This window comes from Trichomycterus rosablanca, chromosome 3 (genome assembly GCF_030014385.1).
Source record: "Trichomycterus rosablanca isolate fTriRos1 chromosome 3, fTriRos1.hap1, whole genome shotgun sequence".
NCBI lineage: Eukaryota > Metazoa > Chordata > Actinopteri > Siluriformes > Trichomycteridae > Trichomycterus > Trichomycterus rosablanca.
The window spans coordinates 22,047,853-22,074,749 of record NC_085990.1 but is presented as its reverse complement, the minus strand read 5'-3'; the positions used below and the strand labels follow the sequence as shown (position 1 = coordinate 22,074,749).

General features: G+C 37.6%; 1 protein-coding gene across 1 annotated transcript in view; it reads right to left on the bottom strand.

The window, feature by feature from the left end:
- Positions 1–812: 812 nt before the first annotated feature.
- rbbp8 (retinoblastoma binding protein 8) overlaps positions 813–26,897 on the bottom strand; it is a 31,308-nt gene continuing 5,223 nt past the window's right edge. The window contains exons 3-18 of the mRNA XM_062992281.1: positions 26,133–26,228; positions 22,351–22,439; positions 19,541–19,613; positions 19,307–19,461; positions 19,073–19,189; positions 18,859–18,929; positions 16,945–17,024; positions 16,191–16,275; positions 15,974–16,082; positions 11,363–11,433; positions 11,016–11,124; positions 9,279–9,470; positions 7,340–7,400; positions 7,166–7,247; positions 4,698–4,839; positions 813–1,164 (exon numbers count right to left, since the gene is read on the bottom strand). Of these exons, the coding sequence (XP_062848351.1) occupies positions 1,070–1,164; positions 4,698–4,839; positions 7,166–7,247; positions 7,340–7,400; positions 9,279–9,470; positions 11,016–11,124; positions 11,363–11,433; positions 15,974–16,082; positions 16,191–16,275; positions 16,945–17,024; positions 18,859–18,929; positions 19,073–19,189; positions 19,307–19,461; positions 19,541–19,613; positions 22,351–22,439; positions 26,133–26,228 (1,627 nt within the window). The 3' untranslated portion in view covers positions 813–1,069. The remainder of the gene's footprint in view (positions 1,165–4,697; positions 4,840–7,165; positions 7,248–7,339; positions 7,401–9,278; positions 9,471–11,015; positions 11,125–11,362; positions 11,434–15,973; positions 16,083–16,190; positions 16,276–16,944; positions 17,025–18,858; positions 18,930–19,072; positions 19,190–19,306; positions 19,462–19,540; positions 19,614–22,350; positions 22,440–26,132; positions 26,229–26,897) is intronic.

The window sequence follows — 26,897 nt, the reverse complement described above, 5'->3', positions numbered from 1 at the left end:
GGGGTGTACTCACTTTTGTTGCCGGTGGTTTAGACATTAATGGCTGTATATTGAGTTATTTTGAGGGAAGAATAAATTTACACTGTTATATAAGCTGCACACAGACTACTTTTCATTGTGTCAAAGTGTCATTTTGTCAGTGTTGTCCCATGAAAAGATATACTTAAATATCTGCAGAAATGTGAGGGGTGTACTCACTTTTGTGATACACTGTATAGGCATACATAAATAAATATAGGCATATGTGCTAGAGAGTACTTAAAAAAAAACAGTTCTCACTTAACACAGTCTGGGACTGCATCAAGAAATGCTACCTGAAACTTAAAAACCTAAACATATAGAGAAAGCCAGACATCAATTCTATGCAGAAACATTACTGTCCATGTTTCATCTTGTCATTTTTCTGGGAAGTCTGTGGTTATTTCAACAAGACAACAATAGCATGGCTTCTAAGACAGTGTGTGTGTGTGTGTGCTTGACTGGCCTGCATGCAGACCACATCTGTCTCTTTTTGAAAATAAATGAAAAATCAGATAACAGCAACCACAAAACGTTGAGCAGCCGAAGTCTATATCAAGATAGAATGGAGAAAAAAACCCACTTGCAAAACAGCCACAGTTTTAGTGTGATCAAATCCAAAACCATTAAAAAGTCTCATTAATAGAAAAAGATATGTAACACAGTGCTAAACACGTCTCAGTGTCTTACAGGCATCAAATTTGTTTAAAGTTGATATGTAAAAACATTGCCTTTTTTCCTTGTAATTTTATCAGTTAAATAATCAAGAATTGTAGTAAGTTGGTAAATCTGGGTTTAATGGGTATCTTTTATCTTTAGATTGGTCTTGTGTTGAGAAAGTACATGTGACAAATCTTAAAAACAATCACAAGTGCAGGTTTGTTTTATTTTGAATTATAATGTTGATTGCAAATGCATTAAATTAATAAAATTGGCTTTAACTTGCTGATTGAAACTGAATTAACATTGACTTAAGGGTCTGGAGAGCTATCAAATCACCTGCAGAATGAAAGGCTCTATCCTATTCACGATATAACAACATCTTACAATATTACTTTGACGGTTTTACTTTTGGAGAGAAAGTAGCAAGGTAAGGTTTCCTTCGCCTCGAACGTGGATCTGGTTGGCTGTCATCTTTTATGTATCCTGTTAATAGAACAATAATTTAAATATACAGACGTTAATACTTCAGTGGCATATGTGGCAATATGTATATAAACATAGAAAATTAAATTATTTTGATGTAATTATAACACTGTTCACTAAATCCTGACTAGAGCCATTATACTGTACAGTAAGTCAACTTCATGGCACTTGAAATTTCTATGAGTTATCTTACTTGGCCTGAAATCTGAATTTATAATACACCCATAGCTAAGACCAGTCTACAACAGTCTGCATACTATTTTAAGTACAGTATAATAAACTTTAATATTTTTCTTGGTGAAAATGTTAATATGCAAATGCACAGCAAGCACACAAATGACTAGTGAAATAAACATTCCCAAAAATTTCCCAAAGAGGAGATGAGTACAGAGCTGTCCCTCTTCAACGCTATGCCACCAAATGAAATCAACTTTTTAAAGCATCAGATCTAGGCAATAGCTAAGGCCCTACCTAATTTGCCATGAAAATCACACAATGGAAACATGTATTGTGGTCAGATGAATCAGCATTCAAGGTCTTTTTTTTTTTTTGGGAAGAAATGGATGCTGTGTGCTCCGGACCAAAGTGTTTGCAGGAAGAATGGGACAAAATAAAACCTGAAACACTAAATCGCTTGGTATCCTCAAAAAGGAAATGGCAACATTACAAAGTGGTAAATGCTTTACTGTCCCAACTTTTTTGGTATGTGTTGCAGGCCTTAAATGCAGGAATGGATGTTTAAAGTCAAAGTAAATGTAAGAAACTGTGTTTTTTTAGTCTTTGTATTTTCCATGCTGTCCCAACTTTTTCCAGTTTTGAGATCAGTACTGATAGCAAACTGACAAGTGCAACACCCAATGGCTAAACGCCGTAAATGGCTTTTAACACCGTGTTTACTCTTGTGAGTTACATTTATCCTTCTCGTCTAGGACATAGCCAATAACACCAGAGATTTGAATTCCGAATCCTCAGATTTCAGTGGTAGTGGTTTAACAGAAAAGGTGGTTTGTTTGTTGGTTTACTGCCATGTTTAAACATTGAAATCCAATGAACTACCTCCCTGACATGAATTTTACCAAAGTTAGTCAATGCATTTTGCTGTAAATCATTGAATGTATGTTTTCAGTCCTGTTCGGGTAACAAAAAATTTAAGAACTTTTGGGACAATAAGGAGTGCATGTGCTTCGGCTAAAAAGATGGAACTTTTATATGATAGGGTAATACTGCTTGAGAATTATTCAGATACAAATGCTGCTGCAACTCTGTTTGGTGTCTTGCATCTGTCTGTAAATATGATCATGTGTGTCAAGAAGATTTCTCTTTTGCAGATTCTCTTTGAGTTTTATGATGTACTATAAACACAGTTTTATGCATCTGAGCTCCAATAGGCCTCCAAGCTCCAAGGGCCTCTAGACTCTGACCTGACCAGCCGCACTGGGGATGTCCAAAAGACTCATCTCATACCTAAATGCTTAGCAGGGCCATGATGCTGTCATTATCTAGCTTGGTTCTTATTGTGGTCTGGTAGAGCTACATGAGGAAGGAAAAGAGTTTGGAATACAAGGTGAATCCTAGGTATTCAATATATTTTGTGAACTTGATGAGTGTGCCATTTATCTGGAGTTCTGAATCCAGGTGGAGGCCCCTTTTCTGGCAAAAACATATTTCCATTGTTTTTTCTTCTGAAAGTTTGAATCCATTTGTTGTGGCCCAATGCTAGATTTTGAAAAACTGCATGGTTGCTGCATGAAACTGCATGAGTTCTTCTATTGTAAAGTCTTCATTATATGGCTGTGTGTCATTAGAATTATTTATTAGATTTGATTTTGGATGAGTTGTTTACTGTCTTCAGGATAGTTTCTTCAGCTGTTTCCTTAAGGATGTTTGTAAACTTTTCTATACTGTCGAGAGATTGTGTGATTTCTTTGTGGAGCCTTAGCATCATAGCATCTGAAAGTTCAGTTTCTATTGTTGGAACTTGGTTGGTTGTGATTTGTCTTTCATGATGATGATGATGAGGAAGTGGCCACCACCACATAAGTTGTCTCACACCTCCCATGTAAAATCTGTCAGTAATTCAGGTTGACATATTGGAAGATCTAAGTTGGAGTAGGTACCGTGGCATGGGTGTAAGTGTTTGAGTTCAAATTTATGAAGCTTAGGTTGTATGTATTATGTAAGTTCTTTCATAACTTTTCCCTTGCATTTATGCTACAGTCTCCCATTATAATTAATAATGTAGGGAGTTGATTAATTAGTTTTATCAATGTTATTAGTTAAGGGATTGTGTTTGGAGGAACATATATTGCAGATTGATACTGTTTTCCAGGTTATATTTCATTCCCAGATAGTGGTTGCTTGTACTTGTGTCGAGTGTGATTAAATTAGGAGGGATGTTTGTTTTTTGTGGGTTTGGGTCTTTAATAGGGGTAGCTGTGATTTGTTGGGGCTTATCGCTAGTCTATGTGAGGTCTGTCTGGCGTAACTTAGGTTGAATCATGTCTTGTGGAGGAAGTTTGTTTGTTTGTTTATTAGGATTTGAACGTCATGTTTTACACTTTTGGTTACATTCATGACAGGAACAGTAGTTACTCATTACACAAGACTCATCAGTTCACAAGGTTATATTAAACACAGTCATGGACAATTTAGTATCTTCAATTCACCTCACTTGCACGTCTTTGGACTGTGGGAGGAAACCGGAGCACCCGGAGTAAACCCATGTGGACACAGGGAGAACATGCAAACTCCACACAGAAAGGACCCGGACCGCCCCACCTGGGGATCAAACCCAGGACCTTGCTGTGAGGCGACAGTGCTACCCACTTAGCCAGTGTCACCCTGTGGAGGTAGTTAATATGCGAATTCTCCATCATTTATGCCCTTAAGTTCTTTGCGTCTTTTACTGCTGTTTAAGGTTTGATGCAGTAGATTTTGTGATAATGCTGGCAAAAGTTTTTATGCTTTGCAGGTTTCAGCTTGCACTTCTTACACATTCAGTTAGAATCTGGCCTGACCAGAACTTCTTTAAGTCCTTTATTGTGCCTGTTATTCTAATGATGCCCTTTTGAATGGCAAACAGTAATAGCTGTGGACTGGTTTAGAATCCAAGTTGATTAGTTCAAATTTAATCACCTTTTCTCCCCACCCTTCTCGGAACCCAGCAAGGGGACCTCCAACAGTTGTGCACCAGATATACAAAGGTCATTCAAACCCCTTGGTCAGCGGCTTCTAGGGATCGCAGAAGAGATGCGACATAGGGGCACGTCCTCAACCATCCGATTAATTGGAGTGGGCCACTCCAACTTCCTGTCTATGTAAAGTCAGGGCCAAAGTGCTGTGTTGGTATTTATTCATAAAATGTGATTTATTTATTTTTTTTAGAAAATAGCAGTCACTATCACTGAAAGTGCCCCCCATCCAATGGCAACCCACCACAACACATGCCATGAAAAAATTGAATCTGCCATAAATTTTCTGATCAATGGAAGAACAATCAGATTTTTACAAACAGAAGATCATTGATAGTATACCTCTTTCCCTGCAGGTCTGTGTGGAAGGGAATCCCACCTCCCAAAAGTTATCTGGTGTGGAAGGGGGGATGTAACGGAAACGATGCCTTGAGCAGGATGACAATTTCTTCTTTTTTTCTTCCTCTGGGAGGTCTGCATAATACTGAACAAAATTTGACACTACAGATATTACCAATGTACAAACCCAATTTCCTAAAAAGCTGTAAAATGTTGTAAGATGCACTAAAAACAGAAATAAATAATTCAGGTTTTTAAACAGTCATTTAGGGACAGTGGTCGCCTAGTGCAGGGTTTCTCAAACTTTTTTTCAAGCGACCCACATTTTGTCCATGATTTTTTTTAATGCGATATGTGATATGCAACTCAAGCAATGCATCTTACTCTCTCTGTGGTTTACAAGATGTAACATAAAGCCTCCACAAGGGGGCATTCGCATACAAGTTTATTTAATTATTATCATTTTTCTCGGTGACATATTTCTGCCAATGCAGTCAATGTTCGGCCTTTGAGCAAGGCCCTCAACCCTCTCAGCTCTAAGGCGCTGTACAATGACTGACTGTGCTCTGACCCCAGCCTCCAAACAAGCTAGGATATGCGGAAAATCTTTTAATTGTACTGTACGCATGTACAGTGTATCACAAAAGTGAGTACACCCCTCACATTTCTGCAAATATTTCATTATATCTTTTCATGGGACAACACTATAGACATGAAACTTGGATATAACTTAGAGTAGTCAGTGTACAGCTTGTATAGCAGTGTAGATTTACTGTCTTCTGAAAATAACTCAACACACAGCCATTAATGTCTAAATAGCTGGCAACATAAGTGAGTACACCCCACAGTGAACATGTCCAAATTGTGCCCAAATGTGTCGTTGTCCCTCCCTGGTGTCATGTGTCAAGGTCCCAGGTGTAAATGGGGAGCAGGGCTGTTAAATTTGGTGTTTTGGGTACAATTCTGTCATACTGGCCACTGGATATTCAACATGGCACCTCATGGCAAAGAACTCTCTGAGGATGTGAGAAATAGAATTGTTGCTCTCCACAAAGATGGCCTGGGCTATAAGAAGATTGCTAACACCCTGAAACTGAGCTACAGCATGGTGGCCAAGGTCATACAGCGGTTTTCCAGGACAGGTTCCACTCGGAACAGGCTTCGCCAGGGTCGACCAAAGAAGTTGAGTCCACGTGTTCGGCGTCATATCCAGAGGTTGGCTTTAAAAAATAGACACATGAGTGCTGCCAGCATTGCTGCAGAGGTTGAAGACGTGGGAGGTCAGCCTGTCAGTGCTCAGACCATACGCCGCACACTGCATCAACTCGGTCTGCATGGTCGTCATCCCAGAAGGAAGCTGACGCACAAGAAAGCCCGCAAACAGTTTGCTGAAGACAAGCAGTCCAAGAACATGGATTACTGGAATGCCCTGTAGTCTGACGAGACCAAGATAAACTTGTTTGGCTCAGATGGTGTCCAGCATGTGTGGCGGCGCCCTGGTGAGAAGTACCAAGACAACTGTATCTTGCCTACAGTCAAGCATGGTGGTGGTAGCATCATGGTCTTGGGCTGCATGAGTGTTGCTGGCACTGGGGAGCTGCAGTTCATTGAGGGAAACATGAATTCCAACATGTACCGTGACATTCTGAAACAGAGCATGATCCCCTCCCTTCGAAAACTGGGCCTCATGGCAGTTTTCCAACAGAATAACGACCCCAAACACAACCTCCAAGATGACAACTGCCTTGCTGAGGAAGCTGAAGGTAAAGGTGATGGACTAAACCCAATTGAGCACCTGTGGCGCATCCTCAAGTGGAAGGTGGAGGAGTTCAAGGTGTCTAACATCCACCAGCTCCGTGATGTCATCATGGAGGAGTGGAAGAGGATTCCAGTAGCAACCTGTGCAGCTCTGGTGAATTCCATGCCCAGGAGGGTTAAGGCAGTGCTGGATAATAATGGTGGTCACACAAAATATTGACACTTTGGGCACAATTTGGACATGTTCACTGTGGGGTGTACTCACTTATGTTGCCAGCCATTTAGACATTAATGGCTGTGTGTTGAGTTATTTTCAGAAGACAGTAAATCTACACTGCTATACAAGCTGTACACTGACTACTCTAAGTTATATCCAAGTTTCATGTCTATAGTGTTGTCCCATGAAAAGATATAATAAAATATTTGCAGAAATGTGAGGGGTGTACTCACTTTTGTGATACACTGTATATGTAAGATTATTACATATGCTGCCATCAAGGAGATCTTTTTTCCCAAGAAGTCCATGGTTGTTTTAGCAAGGCAATGCCAAGCCTCATTCTGCACAAGCTACAACAGCATGGCTTTGTAGAGTTTGTGTTTGATATTTTACAAAATGTCTTAAACTTTCCAGACACAAGTTTTATTTTATTTTTTACTTGTGGCAGTGTGGTCTGACAGCATAAAAACGATTTTAAAGATAAGACTATACTTACAATATCACACTCTTTGCAAGTGTGGCCCTGAAGTTTCCTTCTTTCAGATTTTTTACGTACAACTACCATACAAGCAAAAGACCTGTTTCAAACAGAGGAAAAATAAAAAAGCATACTATTAGCATTGGGTTTGCAGTTACATTGTTCACACTGCAACTAGAAAACAGAACTAACTTCTCAGCATTGTCTTCACTCGTGTTGTCTCTTGGTTGTGTGGAGGTTTTGTAAAAGTCATCTGTTAAAAAAAAGAAAAAGTAGCAATTATCTGAAAAACCTGAAAAAGAGTAACCAATGCATTTCATTTTAAAATTAATTTACTTAAAATTACATACACAAAAAGCATGTTATATAATAAGAAGCAGCTGTTAAGGTAATAATTATACAGTATCTTAGTTCCTTTTGTCTCTACATGTATACCCCTAATTACCCTAATTCCAAGTATATTTATTTAGCTTAATGCAATGTTTACTTTTTTTTTTAATCAAAAACAGAAAATAACCTTTTTACATGTATTTCATTGAATACAGCAATTAAATATATAATGTTTACTTTAGCAACTATATTGAATGGTTTATTTATTTATTTACAAAGTTGCATATAACACATTGCAAAAAAAAACTCCAGCAATCTAACATTTCTTAACACACAATTGTAATAAATTTAGGGATTTCACCTTTAACAATCTACAGTTCATAACATTCTAAAAAAATCCAGAAAATCCAGAGAAATGTCTGTGCTTAAAGGATGAGATCCAAAAACAATATTAAATGCCTGTGACCTTAAATTTTTCAGATAGCAAGACTATACTATGCAAAACTTTTATTAACGATTAAAACTGATACAAATTGGAAAGGTGTGTCTAAGAAATCCAACTTTACAATTGTTTTTATAAATAATGGATGTTGTGTTCTCCTGGCCAAAGAAGAAAAGAATTGACTGAAGTCTGATTGTTACCACTGCAAAGTTAAAAAGCCTGATTCTGTTATATTACAGTAGTGCTGATATATTACAATAGAGGCCCCATACTCTTAAGCAGCTGTGTTGTGTTATATCAACTAGAGCAATTTCCAAACACCTACTGAACGTTGGCATTAGGAAAGGTGATGCAACTCAACTTTGTGGAATGTGCTGAAGCCATAAAATTTCAAATGAAACCTGAAGAAACCTGTGGCAGTCACTCCTTACCTAATATATAATGAGCTAAATCTAAAAATGTAGTAATGTATTCATTACTAAAAACACAACAGCTACATCCATTGAAACCGGTGAGCATCCAGGGATGGAATATTGAGGTTGTCAACACCTGGGTGTTCACCTTAACAATAAACTGGACTGGTCAGAAAATACACAGGCACTGTACAAGAAAGGCCAGAGCAGACTCCATTTGTTGAGAAGGCTCCGGTCTTTTGGAATACAGGGAGCTCTTCTCAGCTCTTTTTATGACTCAGTGGTGTCATCAGCCATTTTCTATGGAGTTGTCTGTTGGGGTAGCAGCATTACAATAGCAGACAGGAAGAAACCGGATAAACTGATAAGGAAGGCGAGTTCTGTCCTGAACTGCACCCTGGACTTGGAGTGGAGGCAGTTGGGGAGAGAAGGACGATGGCCAACTTTTCATCCTTAATGGAGAACACCGCTCACCCACTGTATGAGACAGTGGCAGCACTGGGCAGCTCCTTCAGCGACAGTCTTCTTCACCTGCAGTGCTTGAGGGAGAGATATCGCTGCTTCCTTCTGCCGTCAGGCTATATAACCAGCACCGCCCCAAGCGCAGACAATCATCTCCATCACAATGTTGTATATGGTCTTAATCTGCTCTCAAGTACAATAACTTTTTAAAATATGTGCAATACCTTTTGTACTTTGTGCAATACATTATAAAACTGTGCAATATTTGTTTAACTTTTTTTAAAGACTTTATATTTTGTAATGTTTTATATATCATTTATAAATCTTTACTTTTCTACTTTTTACTATATGTGTATATATGTGTAAAAACATTTGTATTTTTATATTCTTGAAAGCTGCTGTAACACTGCAAATTTCCCCCTGTTGGATAATAAAAGGCTATCTTATCTTATATTATCTACTTTTAAAAGAAATTAACCTTTACCACTCATAAGCTCTGTCTTGTCCATCTTCATATCTTGCTTATCCTGGTCTTTATGTCCTTCCTTTTCGTTACTTTCTTGATCATGGTTCCTTTCTAAAGCAGACATCTCATCTTGAGGACAGGACTCATAATCTTCAGCACTTGTGGTATCAAAGATGTTTGCCAGGCTGTCATTAGCTTTCTGACATATTCCTAAAAAGGTAGTTTAAACCTACAATTAATCATTGAAGGTTTCTTTCTTTTGGGGAGTAAACAGGCAGCATCATGGGTCAGTGGAGTTGACTGATGTATATTGCACTAAACTTAAGCATAACACAGCTATTAACATTTATACCCTGATGCATGTAACCATGAAGGTACAGGGCATGAACCAAGCAACAAATTTATGGCACTTTGAATCAGTCAATCTACAGCTTAGACAACTGTTACAACACCTTTTATTGTCTGGTCAGGAAAGAAGGGCTGTAATTAGAAATAGCGTTTACTATACCGTTTTATCAATAATATTATTCCAATGCAAAATTCCATTTTAAATGTTCATGCAATGTTCTTATAAAACTGAAAAGAATAATTTGAGTAATTTGGTGTAAAGCTGCTGTTAGTAATTAAAGCTCCAAAAATAGCTTTTTGCAGAATTGCGTTTTAGTTTTGGCCTTTTACACTTGGCAAACTGTCTTCAATTTGAAGTTATTAGGGTCCCTCTGATGGAATTGCAATTTTAAAATCATAATCAGAAAAAATATCCGATTATTAATAAACACTGATGAGCCAAAACACCCTTCAAAACTAAGCATGGCAAAGCTCACTATGCATGTCAATGTCATTATTTTGAGTTATTTTGAATGTTGGCTTGATGGTAGTTACCTTATAGAACATTATTGAACGCAGCAGATGTGGGCAGGCATCATGAGTTTGGTGAGGACCAAATCTCTAAGGCCAAAAGACTTAGAATTATCTAATAGGTTGTTGGGTTTCCAAGATTGATGCCAGAGAGCTTTATGCAAACATGTAACATACAGATCAACATAAAGGGTACCGTGGCTCAAATTGCAAAACATTTAATATTGGAAATGAGGTAAACGCTAACTCCTGTCCATTGTTGAAGGGACCTACAATGAGTACACAGGCATCAGAAATAGTTATTAAAGCAATGAAAGATGGTCAACATGTCAGAAAAATCCTGTTTTCTCCAGTATCATGTAGCTGAAAACATGTGCATTATATACCCATGGAAGAGATGGCAAGATGCATTGTAGGACAATCCACCTTGCAATGTACATATGTAAAAAGACCTGCTGGTAATGTCCCGATACCAGATACCACATGACTACTGTCAATGTCTCAAAAGGCCTGAGCAATTTTGACAGCATATTAGGGTGCATTCACATGAGAATGTTAAACATAGATGTATGTGGATGCTTTCAAAGTGGATTTGACAGTTATTTCACACAAATGCATATTCGTGTCGCGGAACACTTTGAGAACATTTTACCACACTGCGCAAGCCAAGCGCTGAGCAAAGCAGTGATTTGCGCCAAGGCTCGCGGTTTTGCCGCTTCTCATGTAAATGCGCCCTTAGATGGGTGATCTTAATGTTTTGGCTCATCGACTCATTCATTCTTTCTCAGTTAGATTACGAAGACCTATCAACACAGTGCTGCTAGCAAAATTCCACTTTGATTTTTCTTACACCTGTTTATACTGTCTATATAAAAGTGAAAATCAAACGGCAGTTACCAGTCATGCTGTTTGTCTGATCCACTTTTGTCTGCTTTCTAAAAGGGAGTAGCAGACTATGACTCACATATGTGCAGTCCGTGTCTACAGTGGCTGCCTGTATCCTTGGCTGCAATAAAATAAAATAAAGCAATTAAAACATTTATTAATAATGCATAATTTGTCTTGACTGGTTTTAAAAGCCCAAACACAAAAATATAAAAGTATAATAACATTTGGGCAGACATAAACAGCAGTACCATCACAATAATGTGTTTAATGTGAGAATTACTTGTTGTCTTTGTCTATAATGTCTCTCAGTACCACATATTAATTATCTTAAATGAAAAAATAAGGGTTGTATTTACCTCTGATTGAGGGGGGCTATCTGTAACATATTGTGATAGAGTGGTACCTGGGTCAAGACTCCAGCTTTGTTCTAAAAAATTGAGAATTACTGGATTGATACAGAGTGATACATAACAAATTGTATAATAAATACTGTACTTGTACAAAATGATCTGCCATCTGGAAAATTAAAAAAAAGCATCCCTTTAATAGGGAGATAAATACAGTTGAAAATGTTTAATAAAAGTTGTTAAATAAAGACATAAAATGACAGTTGTTAGTCTAAAGCAGGGGTCATCAAACTACGGCCCGATGCTTTCATTTGACCGGCCCCTTTAACCACAGCAGCAATACATGTTGTCTGGCCACTGTTCATCTTTAAACTCACAGTATTATAGCGGAAAAAAATAAGAGGAAACAAAAATTGGCCACGTGGAGTCTCCGTAGATTATACGGCAGCGATCCAACGGGTGGCGCTCCAAGCATGGTGGGTTCTGCGAGAGGCAAAGCAGTTAAATGGAATTTCATTATGAAAATCGTCGTGTCCTGTGTTAATTTCATTAAAACTAATGCTCTTAACTACAGGCAGATTCAGGAATTATTGTCCTGTTTGGACGCGAACAATGTTGCTTGGTATACGACCTTTGTTTGGAATACAACTCGCGTGCTAGAACTTGTACGGGTCAAAATGAGTCATGACACCGCGCGCGACCCTTGTTTACCTCTCGCGCGACCCTTGTTTACCTCTCGCGCGACCCTTGTTTACCTCTCGCGCGACCCTTGTTTACCTCTCGCGAGACAAAGCTACGAGCGTTAACGGTGTGCCGTGTTGCTAAGCAACATGAGGGCGAACATAACATTCGCAAACTATTACATTATTTCTTGGATGAAACACCCGCTTAATGATTAAGATTATTGTTTATATTAATCTGGACATTTCCATGTATAGTACATGACTTGAAATAGTGTTCAACCAAGTTTGTACTTATTCTTTTCAGTGGTGTATTAATATGGGATGATGTGAGGTGGTCACAGGTGCGTTTATATCGGGGATTTTACAACGGCTTTGAACGCAGCTCAGCCAATCAGATTTTAGGACCGGAACTATCCGTTTTATACATTATTTTATACAACCCCATCAACGTGTAATATGTCAATAACAATAGGATTTTTTTTCATGGGAACGGATGAATCATTTTCCCTTTATTTCTAATGGGAGAAATTCGTTTGGTACACGTCCTGTTTGGTATGAATCCAAGGATCTGGAACGGATTAAGGACGTATACCGAGGTACCACTGTACCTGTGAGCAGACTTTATCGAAGTTTAAACACCTTAAATCTCCAACTAGATTCAGACTCACTCATCAACACTTATTACCTATTATGACTGGCAGTAACAAATATGGAACCTGATGCTGACTGTCTCGTCAGGCAAAAGCAGACTCACAGTTCACACTGATTTTTGGGGAAACACTGTATGAGTTGGGATAATGGAAATGATTAAAATAAATAAAATGTCTGCATTATCATTATGAAGTAAAATTATACTACAGTTATACACAGCAGACAATACATCCAGTATACATAGTAAATAGCTTTTTTGGGGTGTGTTTACTATTTCATCTGCGGTCCGGCCCCCCAAAACACTGAAGAACAGTAATCCGGCCCTTAAGTTAAAAAGTTTGAGGACCCCTGGTCTAAAGAATGGTTATTACTTATTTTGACTACAGACCATACCATATACAGTGTATCACAAAAGTGAGTACACCCTTCACATTTCTGCAAATATTTTATTATATCTTTTCATGGGACAACACTATAGAAATAAAACTTGGATATAACTTAGAGTAGTCAGTGTACAACTTGTATAGCAGTGTAGATTTACTGTCTTCTGAAAATAACTCAACACACAGCCATTAATGTCTAAATGGCTGGCAACATAAGTGAGTACACCCCACAGTGAACATGTCCAAATTGTGCCCAAAGTGTCAATATTTTGTGTGACCACCATTATTATCCAGCACTGCCTTAACCCTCCTGGGCATGGAATTCACCAGAGCTGCACAGGTTGCTACTGGAATCCTCTTCCACTCCTCCATGATGACATCACGGAGCTGGTGGATGTTAGACACCTTGAACTCCTCCACCTTCCACTTGAGGATGCGCCACAGGTGCTCAATTGGGTTTAGTCCATCACCTTTACCTTCAGCTTCCTCAGCAAGGCAGTTGTCATCTTGGAGGTTGTGTTTGGGGTCGTTATCCTGTTGGAAAACTGCCATGAGGCCCAGTTTTCGAAGGGAGGGGATCATGCTCTGTTTCAGAATGTCACAGTACATGTTGGAATTCATGTTTCCCTCAATGAACTGCAGCTCCCCAGTGCCAGCAACACTCATGCAGCCCAAGACCATGATGCTACCACCACCATGCTTGACTGTAGGCAAGATACAGTTGTCTTGGTACTTCTCACCAGGGCGCCGCCACACATGCTGGACACCATCTGAGCCAAACAAGTTTGTCTTGGTCTCGTCAGACCACAGGGCATTCCAGTAATCCATGTTCTTGGACTGCTTGTCTTCAGCAAACTGTTTGCGGGCTTTCTTGTGCGTCAGCTTCCTTCTGGGATGACGACCATGCAGACCGAGTTGATGCAGTGTGCGGCGTATGGTCTGAGCACTGACAGGCTGACCTCCCACGTCTTCAACCTCTGCAGCAATGCTGGCAGCACTCATGTCTATTTTTTAAAGCCAACCTCTGGATATGACGCCGAACACGTGGACTCAACTTCTTTGGTCGACCCTGGCGAAGCCTGTTCCGAGTGGAACCTGTCCTGGAAAACCGCTGTATGACCTTGGCCACCACGCTGTAGCTCAGTTTCAGGGTGTTAGCAATCTTCTTATAGCCCAGGCCATCTTTGTGGAGAGCAACAATTCTATTTCTCACATCCTCAGAGAGTTCTTTGCCATGAGGTGCCATGTTGAATATCCAGTGGCCAGTATGAGAGAATTGTACCCAAAACACCAAATTTAACAGCCCTGCTCCCCATTTACACCTGGGACCTTGACACATGACACCAGGGAGGGACAACGACACATTTGGGCACAATTTGGACATGTTCACTGTGGGGTGTACTCACTTATGTTGCCAGCTATTTAGACATTAATGGCTGTGTGTTTCAGAAGACAGTAAATCTACACTGCTATACAAGCTGTACACTGACTACTCTAAGTTATATCCAAGTTTCATGTCTATAGTGTTGTCCCATGAAAAGATATAATGAAATATTTGCAGAAATGTGAGGGGTGTACTCACTTTTGTGATACACTGTAAATCCAGATATAAATCCACACAGATTATTACTACATCAAAAGTCACCTGAAACTTTATTATGCAAATTTATTATGCATTCATCAATTCTATTAAGAACTGCAGCCAAGTTTTCTAGGCCCAAACCCATCTCAGCTAGACCGAGAGAGAGAGAAAACGTTCTATTAAGAACTGCTGCCAAGTTCTCTGGGCCCAAACTCATCTCAGCTAGACCAAAAGAGAGAGAAAACATGTGCTGTAGTCAGATAACTCCTCATTTCAGCAGGAGCAGCCTAAAGAAGAAAAAGTAGTAGTTTTCTAAGGCAAAGAAGAATCCGTCCAGTGGCAACTGGTGGTTGTAAAAGTAGGGTAGGAAAGTAGGGTAGGAAAAAGGTAAGCTTGGTGAATTGTGTGTGGGGGGTCCATGGTTAGTCCAGAAAATGGCAGGCCTCATTCCGCATACTCTACGTTAGTGGGACTTCATAGACACATGGTGTGTGTGCTTGTCTGCCATGCATGCAGTCCAAATTTGTCTCCTAGTAAAAATGTATGGTGCATTATTAAGGGGAGAATCAGACAATCAGACTGTGGACTGTTGCAGGGCTGAAGTATTAAGCAAGAACAGGCATAAATACTATTTTTAAAATAGTATTTAAAATCCTGTCTAGGCGCCCAGGTGGTGCAGCGGAATATTCCGTTTGCACACCAGGTGGGCCTTCATACGCTGTTGTAAGGACCCTGATTGGTGCAGAATGCATCGGCGAGAAGAGGAGGGCTGTGCACGTGTCGGAAGAGGCGTGTTCAGCGACGTGCTCTCCTCAGATGCAATCTGACATCTCTCAGCAGCAGAAGACAAAAATTGAGTGCGCTAAATTGGGAGGAAAATGGGGAGAAAATGCATGAAAAAAAAAACAGAAAAAAAAAACCACCTTTTTACTGGTGCTGACCTCCGCCCCGATTGTGGACAGCGAATTGACACACGCCCCCTATGACACGTGTGCAGTAGCCGACTGCATCTTTTCACCTGCACGAGGCGAGTTTATATGCAGACCAGCCCTGTGCATGTAAAGCCACAACCTGATCGCATTATTCCTCTACGCTACGCAGACACCATCAACCAGCCAGCAGAGGTCGTAGTTGCATCAGTTATGAGGTCCCCATCCAGCTCCCTCCTGGATGAACAACAGCCAAACGTTGTTCATATAGCCGCCCAAATCATATTTCTTATTGCATTTCACAAAATGTCCCAACCAAAAGATGATGTTTGTATTTCTAGTGAAGTAGTATTTAACATTATATCCACTATAACTATAGCATAAAATCATACCATGTCGGCTGTAGTTCTGGCTTAGCAAGGGACTCTTGTGTGGAGTACATGAAGGACAACAGTCTGGCCTGGTCTGTTCAGACTCCCATAAATTCCTTTTGTATTGCTCCTTTAAAAACAGTTACTGATAAGTAAAATATTAACTTGTATCTGCTTTGCTGGTTATACAAAGCAAGAGTTAATCCTACATTACCATACCAGGGACAGTGAGTCTTACCTGGACATTTATCTGCCCAACATGCTTGCCGGACTTTGGCCTGTCATAGTTCTTCCACATATCATGCTGTTTAGCTCTTTGGCAACTAAAGGACAAAATAAGAGATGAAGAAAGATAAAGGACTGCAAAATGAACAAAGCTGCAAATGTTACCCTAAATCAAGACAAAATCTTTACTAAATGGATTATGGGTCATTCTTTACAGCAGGGTTTTTCAAACGCCAAAAAAAAGAAAAATAATAATTAAATTAACTTGTATGCAAATGCCCCCTTGCAGAGGCTTTATGTTACATCTATTAAACCACAGTGAGAGTAAGATACATTGCTTATGTCACCTGGGTCGTGTAAAAAATCATAGACAAAATGTGGGTCACCAGAAAAAAAAAAAACACCTGCTTTACAGGATGTAATTGCAAAAAAGGAAACTAGAAATGCTAGACCAACATTGTCATGGTTACATCAAATTTAAACAAATTTGCATGTTGGTTAATTCTACAGTACTACTTACCTCCCTAGTAAATGAAAAATGCATGCCTGGTTTACAGAGATTACTGAATGTCTACTTACATATTGGATTCCATTTACTTACAGGATGTAATTGCAAAAAAGGAAACTAGAAATGCTAGACCAACATTGTCATGGTTACATCAAATTTAAACAAATTTGCATGTTGGTTAATTCTACAGTACTACTTACCTCCCTAGTAAATGAAAAATGCATGCCTGGTTTACAGAGATTACTGAATGTCTACTTACATATTGGATTCCATTTCCATTTGTGCCTGCTTATGAACAGTGTGCACAGACATCTGAGAGTCTACATCACTTTCAGAGTCCTAAAGGCAGTAAACACCTAAAGTTAATAAATGCCAGATGCAGAAATGTACACACTTACAAAGTAGAGAAAACAATAAAGACAGCTCTAGTTTACACTGATGTACACAGCAGACACCAGTAGTCACTTTTCATTTAGTTGTAAAAAGATGTTTTAGTAAAAAGAATTGTTCAAGATTCTCATATTTTAAAAAACATAATTTGCAACACTGGATGTTGTTTAAAATGGCTTTTGCTGTGACAAGTTTTAACTGCCTTAATTTGTAAATACAGGCACCGCTTTTATTTAAAAAATCCCTGAGCAGCTGAGAGATTAAAGGTCACTTTGAATTGTGTAGTGGTTTTCAGCCATGTCCTATACAAACACAGAATTCAATGGATTTTTGGAATCCTTTTGAAGATATTATGCACTGTAGAGGGTGAAATACTATAGCAATTACTTATTAAGAAACTTTCTAATTGAACAATTGGACACTTCTCCAACTCACTGACATATTTTATTGACTTTGACTCCACATTGATCATAAGGGCCTAGGTCTTTAGTAAATGCTCCTGTTATGCTAAAGTCTGAAAAATAGTCTATAATATATATAATATACAGTACAGTCTTTTAAAAGCAAAGTTGGGCAGAGAATCCCCAGTTTGTCAACAAATGAGTAACAAAATACTGAAACCTAAAAAAAATGTTCCATAAAGAAAAATTTGAAAGGATTTGAATATTTTCCTTGTGCATAAAATCATAAAACTATTCAAGAAATGTAGAGGAATTTCAGTGCGTAAAGGACAAGATCGCAAGCCTAAGCTAAACACCCATGATCTCCAAACTGTCATCAATCAATAGCTGATATAGCCACATAGGCAAAGGATTACTTTGGCAAACCTTTTTCAAGCACTACAATAAAGAGCTCACAAATGCCAGAAGCATCCAGAGGTTCTCTGGGCATCTAGGGGGCTTCTAGGATGTACCATTACACCGTGGAAATGTGTATTAAGGTCAGATGAATGAGTATTTCATTCATGTTTTTGGAAAAAATGGATGCCTCCTTGTGCTCTAGATCGAGGTGGAAAAAGACCATCCGGACAGCTATCAACTATCAAGTCCAAAAGTCAAAGTCGGTTATAGTATGAAGTTGTGTCAGTGCCCTTCCTTGGCAAAGATAATTTACACTTCTGTGATGACAGCATTAATGCAAAAAAGTACAGCAAGATTTTAGAGCAGCATATGCTGCCCCCAAGATAACATGTTTTCCAGGGACGTACATGCATTTTTCAACAAGACAATGCAAAACCACATGTTGCACATATTACAGAGGCATGGCTGCGAAAGAAGAGGGTAAGAGTACTGGAATGGCCCCAACAGAGAATGTGTTTTCAAGAAGAATGTGACAACACCCGAAACACTATGTGTGAGAAGTAATGGCAACATTATAAAGTGGTAAATGCTTCACCAAGCAAACTGTTTTTGGAATGTGTTGCAGGCCTGAAATGCAGGAATGAATATATATTAACAAATAAAATCAAGTTGTCTAGACAAATATCTTGGGTTTATATTGTCTCCAATACAATAAAAGTAAATGTAAGAATTTTCTATACTGTCCCAACCTTTTCTGATTTGTGGCTGTTTTTCGGAAATAACCAAGTAAAAAAAATAAAACATAAAAAAGCTAATTTGATTTGTAGTAGTCTCCTTTAAAAACTCCTGGAACATTACTGAAAAAAAAAACATTATTAAAGTACATGATTGAAAAAAGAAAATTTCAAATGTTGTTTTACATTTAACATTTTCATTTAATCAATTTCTAATAAAAAGCAAATAACTGGTGATGACAGACTAACCTGATCACAATCTAAGTCTATGCGGCAAGTCTCTGCAACCACAGCTTTGCCACAGATATTGTCACTGGCATCTAAAAAGCATTGGACGAGAAAAAAATAAAGCAATAATAATAAACCATTAACACAGCAAAATTCTGTACTTTTTAATAGACTACATTGTTAAGTTGACTTTTGATGATATGACTATTAATTCATCTCTAAATGCAATGTTTACTTGTAACATCCAGATCACATGTCTCTGGGGCAAGCACAGCTTCTCCATTACAGCTGACAGACATTGCTGGCTCTCCTTTGCAGTGATTTGGCTCTCCTTTGCAGTGATTTGGCTCTCCTTTACAGCACAATAAAAGGCGACTCATTAGTTTTTGAAAGTATGGCATTCAGCTGTAACTCTGTCTAGCAATTTAAAAGCATGCCAAAAAAACTGGGTGTACTTTGAAGAACTAACCATGTAAAGGTTGCGAGAGCAGTCTTTCAGCATAGCGGATGTGGCTCTGATCTTTTTTTCGCTTCATCTTGTTGACTACAGAAAGGCATATTGACTGCAGTGGTGAGTCTGGGATCATGCCTTCCTCCGGTTCAGAAAAAGAGGTATGCTGGAAACTGAACATTCATATTAATGATACTTGAAATGTGACCGTGAATAAGGTGATGTGGATAATTGCTGGTTCATTTTACTTACCTTTGGCCACGTATTTGTTCTAGCTCAAGAGTAAGCTTTCTGTTTTCTTTTTTCAGCATGTCTCTTTCAGCCTCTGAAAATCAAAACACATTAATAACATTAACAGAAAATCCCTCAGTTCAATTTAGGCATCCCTGGCCAATTTGCACATTTTTTATTTTTGCAGTGAAAATAAGTAAACAACTTCTACAGCAAACAAAAAACCCTAAATTGAAAAAAAGCAATTGTAGAAGATATAAAGTTGGGAAATTGGGACGTAAACAGCAGGTGGATATAGAAGGTGTTTTGTCCTCACCCAGATTTATTGATTGTGGGGTTCCCCAAGGAAGTGTATTGGGTCCACTTTTTTTCCTTTTGTATATCAATGATTTAAAGTCGATATGTTCATGTAAACTTCTTTTGTACGCTGATGATTCAGCACTTTTATTTTCTGACAAAGATAAAGGTATTATTGAACATACTTTGAGTGATTAATTATTAAAGGTTTAGTATGTGGTTGTCCGAGAATAGGTTGTCACTTCATTGGGGAAAATCAGAATCAATTTTATTTGGTACGAGAGTAAAACTAAACAAGATCCCAGTTTTTGATGTGGTTGTGGGGGGACATTGTGTTAAAAACTAGGGATTCAGTTACGTATTTAGGATGTATTTTAGATAGATATATATCAGGTAGGGGTCAGGCAGATAAGATTTTAGTTAAGGTTAATCAAAGAATTAGGTTTCTTGCAAGAACTTCAAAGTTCTTAGATAGAAAAACTATGATTACCTTGTCAGGGGCTTTGGTTCAGCCTTATTTTGATTATGCCTGTTGTTCATGGTATAATGGCATTGCAAAACAGATTAAAACTAGGCTTCAAACATCTCAAAATAAATTAGTTAGGGTTATTTTAAATCTCCCCATGAGAACACATTTGGAAATTAATCATTATCAAATGACTGGGTGGTTAAAAGTTCAGGATAGGGTTGCACTGATAGAAATGTGTAATGTGTATAAGATTATATATGGAACTGTTCCACAGCATCTTAAAAATTATTTTATTCAGGTGAGGGATGTTCATGGTTATTTTACAAGATCATCCACAGATTTAGTACTTCCATGCTGTAAAAGTAAAGTGGGTAGGGATTCTTTCAGGTTTAATGCAGTATCTTTGTGGAATCTTTTACCAGGGCCTTTTAAAATATGTGACAGTTTGCGAGGGTTTAGACAAGCTGTTAAGGAATGGTTGTATGAAAGGAGGACGTTAGCTAATTAAACGTTTTAATAATGTTTATGAATTAAATTGACTATATTGTGTTATGTTATAATGATTGTATTATGATATCAAGCTTGCTTTGCTGCTGATTGATGGACTAGATTATGTATAGGGACCACAATGGAAATAAGTCTACGGATTTTTTGTGTTATCCCTGACTGTTTCAGTTTCTTATAAGAGGCATTGCATCTATTTAGAAAATGTGAAATGGTTCAATAAAATCAATCAATCAATCAAATTCTATTTATTTTGTGCAGCTTTTACATGCTTTGCAGGCATTAATTACCCTAATTTTCAGATGCTCAGTAGGCTGCTTAGAATGACATATGGTTGCTGGGAGACCAGTTAAGGACGCAAAAGTCAGGGAACTTCTTGCACCTTAAAACTGGCATTAGCTCACCATCTGTAATAATTCTTGACCTGCCTAAAAAGTACTAACCTGGCAATTTAATTCCAGAGATACATCACACCTGCCGTCAAGCACAGTGGCGTTGTTTGCTTTAACTTAAAGCAAAAGTTAACATTACAAAGTACTAAAACAGATTACCTTTTCAAGCTGATATTCTAAATTTCCATTTGTAATGATTTTTTTAGAAACAATTAATTTTTTCTCATTACTTGAATGTGTAAATAACGCTGCAAAAAGATTTTTGTGAGTTTTGATTTCAGATTGTAACAAATTCAAAGAGGTATAAAGATTTTCTATAGGCATATTATAGTGGATATAAAAGAGTCACGTAATGCCTTAAAAAGTTTTTGTACCCTTCTTATGACTGATGCCTTTTAAAACATGGCCTTTGATGCTTTGTAAGCACTTTGCAGACCATGGCTTTTGTTGTTTGACACAACTTAGTAAATGTCAAGAGGATTCTACAAGAACAGCTAAACTTTATATTTAAGTCACTCTAATTTTACTTTATTTCGAAGTCATTCATATTTATGGCAGGTGTGTACTGACTACCATCTTGGAATTGGAATGTAATTAGTTAAAACTAAACACAGCAACATCCCCAATTACAGGCATGTACACACTTAACCAACCACATTATTTTAGTATATTATCTATACCATTTTCATTTAAATGGTAACTTCTCTATCTTTAGACTGGGAGCATCTTTGTAAATCTTGCATGGTGCACGTCTGGGAATGATTCATTGTTCCATAACCTTAACAGTTGCAGATTATCACAACCAATTCACTGACAAGAATGTTAAAAGAATTTGCTTTGACTTTTCTTGCCCCTGAAAACATAAGGTAGCTCTTTAATCCTTCATGAGACTGCTCTTAGTTGCATAAAAGCTTTCCATTCTTTCAGTTTTGCTCTATAAATGTATTTAAATTTGTTTATGCTTATAAAAACATAGCATCCACCCAGTGTATATAAGTAAAAATAGCTAATTAACTCATTACACATTTAAATAAACTGTTAATCAAACAATTAAAATCTTAACATAACTGACATGTTCGTTCAAACTTAACTGTTTAATTAAACATGGCCAACAGTGTACATGATTACTACCACATTGTGATATAAGGGAAAAACAGTAATATACTTACTAATGTTATTGACAAGTTGTTGATTATGCTGATTTTCTTTTATGTGCTTCGCATTTTCCTTGCAAAGATGGCATGGTCCAGATTGTAATCTAATGGAAAAGAGTTATAGAAATGGGTTACGTACACAAAGTATATAACGGTTTATATACTTTAAACGGTTTAAATATATTAAGAATATCTATATTCACATATTCCCTCAATGGTTTAACCAAGCATAAGCAATAACCAACAACTACTTAATGATTTTAAATATATATGTTTACAGTGTGTTTTTGACATTTATGTATAATAACAATGTAAAAGTTACAAATACTGGAGTGTCTTAAAATTGTTAAATATTAAAATACATTAAAATGATAGCCTTTCAATTAAGCATACAAGACTCAGTACCCTTTTAGGTTAAAATTTTTTAAACACTATTATTTCATTTTGGCCTGGAACATTATGACCATGTATGACTAAACCAAATTATGTAAATAGGTTCTCAAATACTAAGTTCAGCTGTATCCAAATTTGTATACTGCTGTAGCATTTTCCACTCAGGTACCAATGTAAATGTATATCAATAAATGAAGGCACCACTAGTAAATGGTAAATCATTACCATTAACTAATAAATAAATAATAAATTATTATGTTCTGTAGACATACAACTATATAACTGCTTAAAGATGATGGAAAGATATTTTATCTTAAATATCTTTCCATCATCTTTCAGCAGTTCGTCCATGATCTAATTCAATAGAGTAAATATACAACCCCAAATCAGAAAAAAACGTTGGGACAGCATGGAAAAACCAAATAATAAAAAAAAAAAACAGAGTTTATTACATTTACTTTGACTTTTATTTGATTGCAGACAGGATAAACCTGAGATATTTCATGTTTTGTCTGCTCAACTTTATTTAATTTATTAAAAAACATCCATTCCTGCATTTCAGGCCTGCAACACATTCCAAAAAAGTTGGGACAGGGGCAATTTAGGGCTAGTAATGAGGTGAAAAAACTAAATAATGATGTGATTCCAAACAGGTGATGTCAACAGGTGATTACATGGTTTGGTACAAAAGAAGCATCCAGGAAAGGCCGAGTCTTTGATGATGGTCAGAGAATCTTCAGTTTGTCAACAAATGCGTGAGAAAATTATTGAAATTATTGAAAATAATGTACCTCAAAGAAAGATTGGAAGGAATTTGCATATTTCTTACTCTACAGTGCATAATATCATTAAAACATTTAAGGAATCGGGAGGAATTTCGGTGTGTAAAGGCCAAGGGCACAAGCTTAAGCCTCATGATAACCATGTCCAGAAGCGGAGTCGACTTCTTTGGGCTCAGAGGCATCTAGGATGGAGCATCAAACAGTGGAAACGTCAGATAAATCAGCATTCCAGGTCTTTTTTGGCAAAAATGGACGCCGTGTGCTCTGGACCAAAGACAAAAAAAGGAACCATCCAGACTGTTATCAGCAGTTATTTATACTTCTGTGATAGCAGCATTAATGCAGAAAAGTACATATGCTGCCTTCAAGACGTCATCTTTTCCAGGGATGTCCATGCATTTTTCAACAAGACAATGCAAAACCACATGCTGCACACATTACAAAGGCATGGCTGCAGAAGAAGAAGGTATGGGTACTGGACTGGCCTGCCTGCAGTCCTGATTGTCCCAAATAGAGAATGTGTGGAGAATTTTGTAACAATGACGACCCCGTACTGTTGCACATCTTAAAACGTGTTTGCAGGAAGAATGGGACAAAATAAACCTGAAACACTAAATCGCTTGGTACCCTCAGTGCCAAAATGTCTTTTAAGTGTAGTGAAAAAGAGCGGCAACATTATAAAGTGGTAAATGTTTTACTGTTCCAACTTTTTTTGGAATGTGTTGCAGGCCTGAAATGCAGGAATGGATGTTTATTTATAAATGAAATGAAGTTGAGCAGACAAAACATGAAATATCTCAGGTTCATACTGTCTGCAATGAAATAAAAGTCAAAGTGAAGGTAAGAAACTCTGTGTGTTTTTTACTATTTGCATTTTCCATGCTGTCCCAACTTTTTCTGATTTGGGGTTGTATATTTACAGGATACATAACATTGGAAATGAAAAACAAATAACAAAGAAATTGTTTGACTTGCTGAATGAACTTAAGTGGTAAATGACTAAATTGATACCCTGATACAAAGTTGGTACATATACAACTACTTAAGATTTTGGCTTTTTATACTGAACAGTCAAGGTATGTATATACACACAATGCTAAAAAAAATAAAAAATAAGGGAACACCTAAAATCACCCTAGCTCTGGGAAACATATAAGAACAGTCAGTGGCACCAATTCCTTCATCATTCAAGAACTGCTTACACACACTGTTCACATGAGGCTGGGCATTGTCCTGCACCAGGAAAAACCCAAGGCACACCGAACCAGCGTAAGGTCTGACAAGGCATCCTGCTACAAGAATTATCGCGGTATCTAATAGCAGTCAGGGTACAGTTGGCATTCATTTGGAGCTTTTTGTGCAACCACCCAAGGATATGCCTTCCCAGATCATCACTGACCCACTGCCAAACTGGTCATGCTGGATAATATAGCACAAATCATATTCACCACAGCATCTCCAGTCTTTTTACATCTGTCACATGCTCAGTGTGAACCTGCTCTCATCTTTAAGAAGAACAAGGAGTCAATGGTTGATCTGCTAATTCTGGTGTTCTCTGGCAAATGCCAATCAAGTTGCACAGTGCTGGCCTGTGAGCACAAGTTCCACTAGAGGATGCCGGGCACTTATGCAAATTAAAGTGTTCCCTTAATCTTTTGAGCATTGTATATGTTTGTGTGTATTACAACTTGGTTGTTACCTTCTTATTGTTGCCACTGTCCCAGCCTTCATCGGAACATCTTGTAACTCTTTTATAGTGATACAGGAATTTGACCTTGGGGCAACATTTTGGGCTTTTTCCCATGGCCAGGCAGGTTTGCTGTTGCACCATAAGTTTTGAAATTTTGGACAATACTCCTAATGGTTCATTGAAATGATCTCCTCGCTCAGCTTTTATTACAGCTCCATAATTTTCACCATATGTATCAATACACCTTGAACACAACTCTGGGTGGTGTTAAATATTTGTTAAAGGAAAATATGTTATAGATGTTAACTCTTTTAACATAGTTCATTTTCCATGAAAACTCAAATGCTTAGCTTCTTCATGGCAGAACATGCTTTAGATGAGATGGTCATAGAATTTGCATTTCTGTAAATTAGTAAATAAAGTTGGGTGCATAGATCCTACATGGCACACAAGTTTTTAGTGAGAAATCTCAATTAATTTGCTGACTTCAACAAACATTAAACAATAAATAAATTGTAATATTTGTTATTTCATTAACTAAATTTCATTGTAGAAATACAATGACAAATAAACATCCTTAATCCTTAATGGTAAATTTAGCAAATGAACATAAATTTGGTATATGCTGACTTGTTTTTATATGGAACTAAAAACACATGGAATTTAACCAGGAGTATAAAAACTTTTGCATAAAACTAATATTGTGTGATTACAGAACATGAAACAAAATATGGCTGTTTTCAAAATGTGTATATAATAATATTTTGTTTTCTAAAAGTATAAATGTCAGAATCAAACTGGCAAAAAGAAGTATGTTTTCAGGTTTCTGTTAAGCAAGGTGACAGCTCTGGTCATGCCTGGGTTATACACAAAGCTATGTTAAGTCTATTCTGCAGGGGGTGACCATGTTTAACTCTAACCATGGGAAGTACCTGTCATTAAGAACTTGAATGGATGCTTGTAGTGTTTTTTGTTGATCACGTAACTGCTGATTTTTGGTACAGAATTCCTTCAGTCTTTGTGCATCACTAACAGAGAAAGCAAAAAAGACAAATTCAGCATTTTGCATAACTTCAAAAAACAATTTTATTTGACAGCAACATGTATTTACATGTGTGACTAGATGCAAGATGTGCAAATGTCACCAAATAATGGTTTTGTGGAAATAAGCTATAGAAAATAAAAGGAACAGTGCTAATAAAATTACTTGACTAAATTATTTGAACTATAAGGTTTTACAGTGCCATGAAGGAAACATTTGCCCATTTTTGATGTTTTGCTTCTTATGCAAAGTCATTTTGTGTCTCCAGTTCACCTCACTTGCAGTCGTTGGACTGTGGGAGGAAACCGGAGCTCCCTGAGGAAACCCACGCAGACACGGGGCAATGACTAAACAAACCATTTAAATTGTTATGTGGAAAAAATCTCATGTAAAACATAATAGGTAACTGTAACCAATATAATTTTTGTAAGTTTTGACTACATTTACATTTACAGCATTTAGCAGACGCTTTTATCCAAAGCGACTTACACAATGAGCTGAACACGATGAGCAATTGAGGGTTAAGGGCCTTGCTCAGGGACCCAACAGTGACAACTTGGTGGTGGCGGGGCTTGAACCGGCAACCTTCTGTTTACTAGTCCAGTACCTTAACCACTGAGCTATCACTGCACTGTATACATAAAGTATATCATGA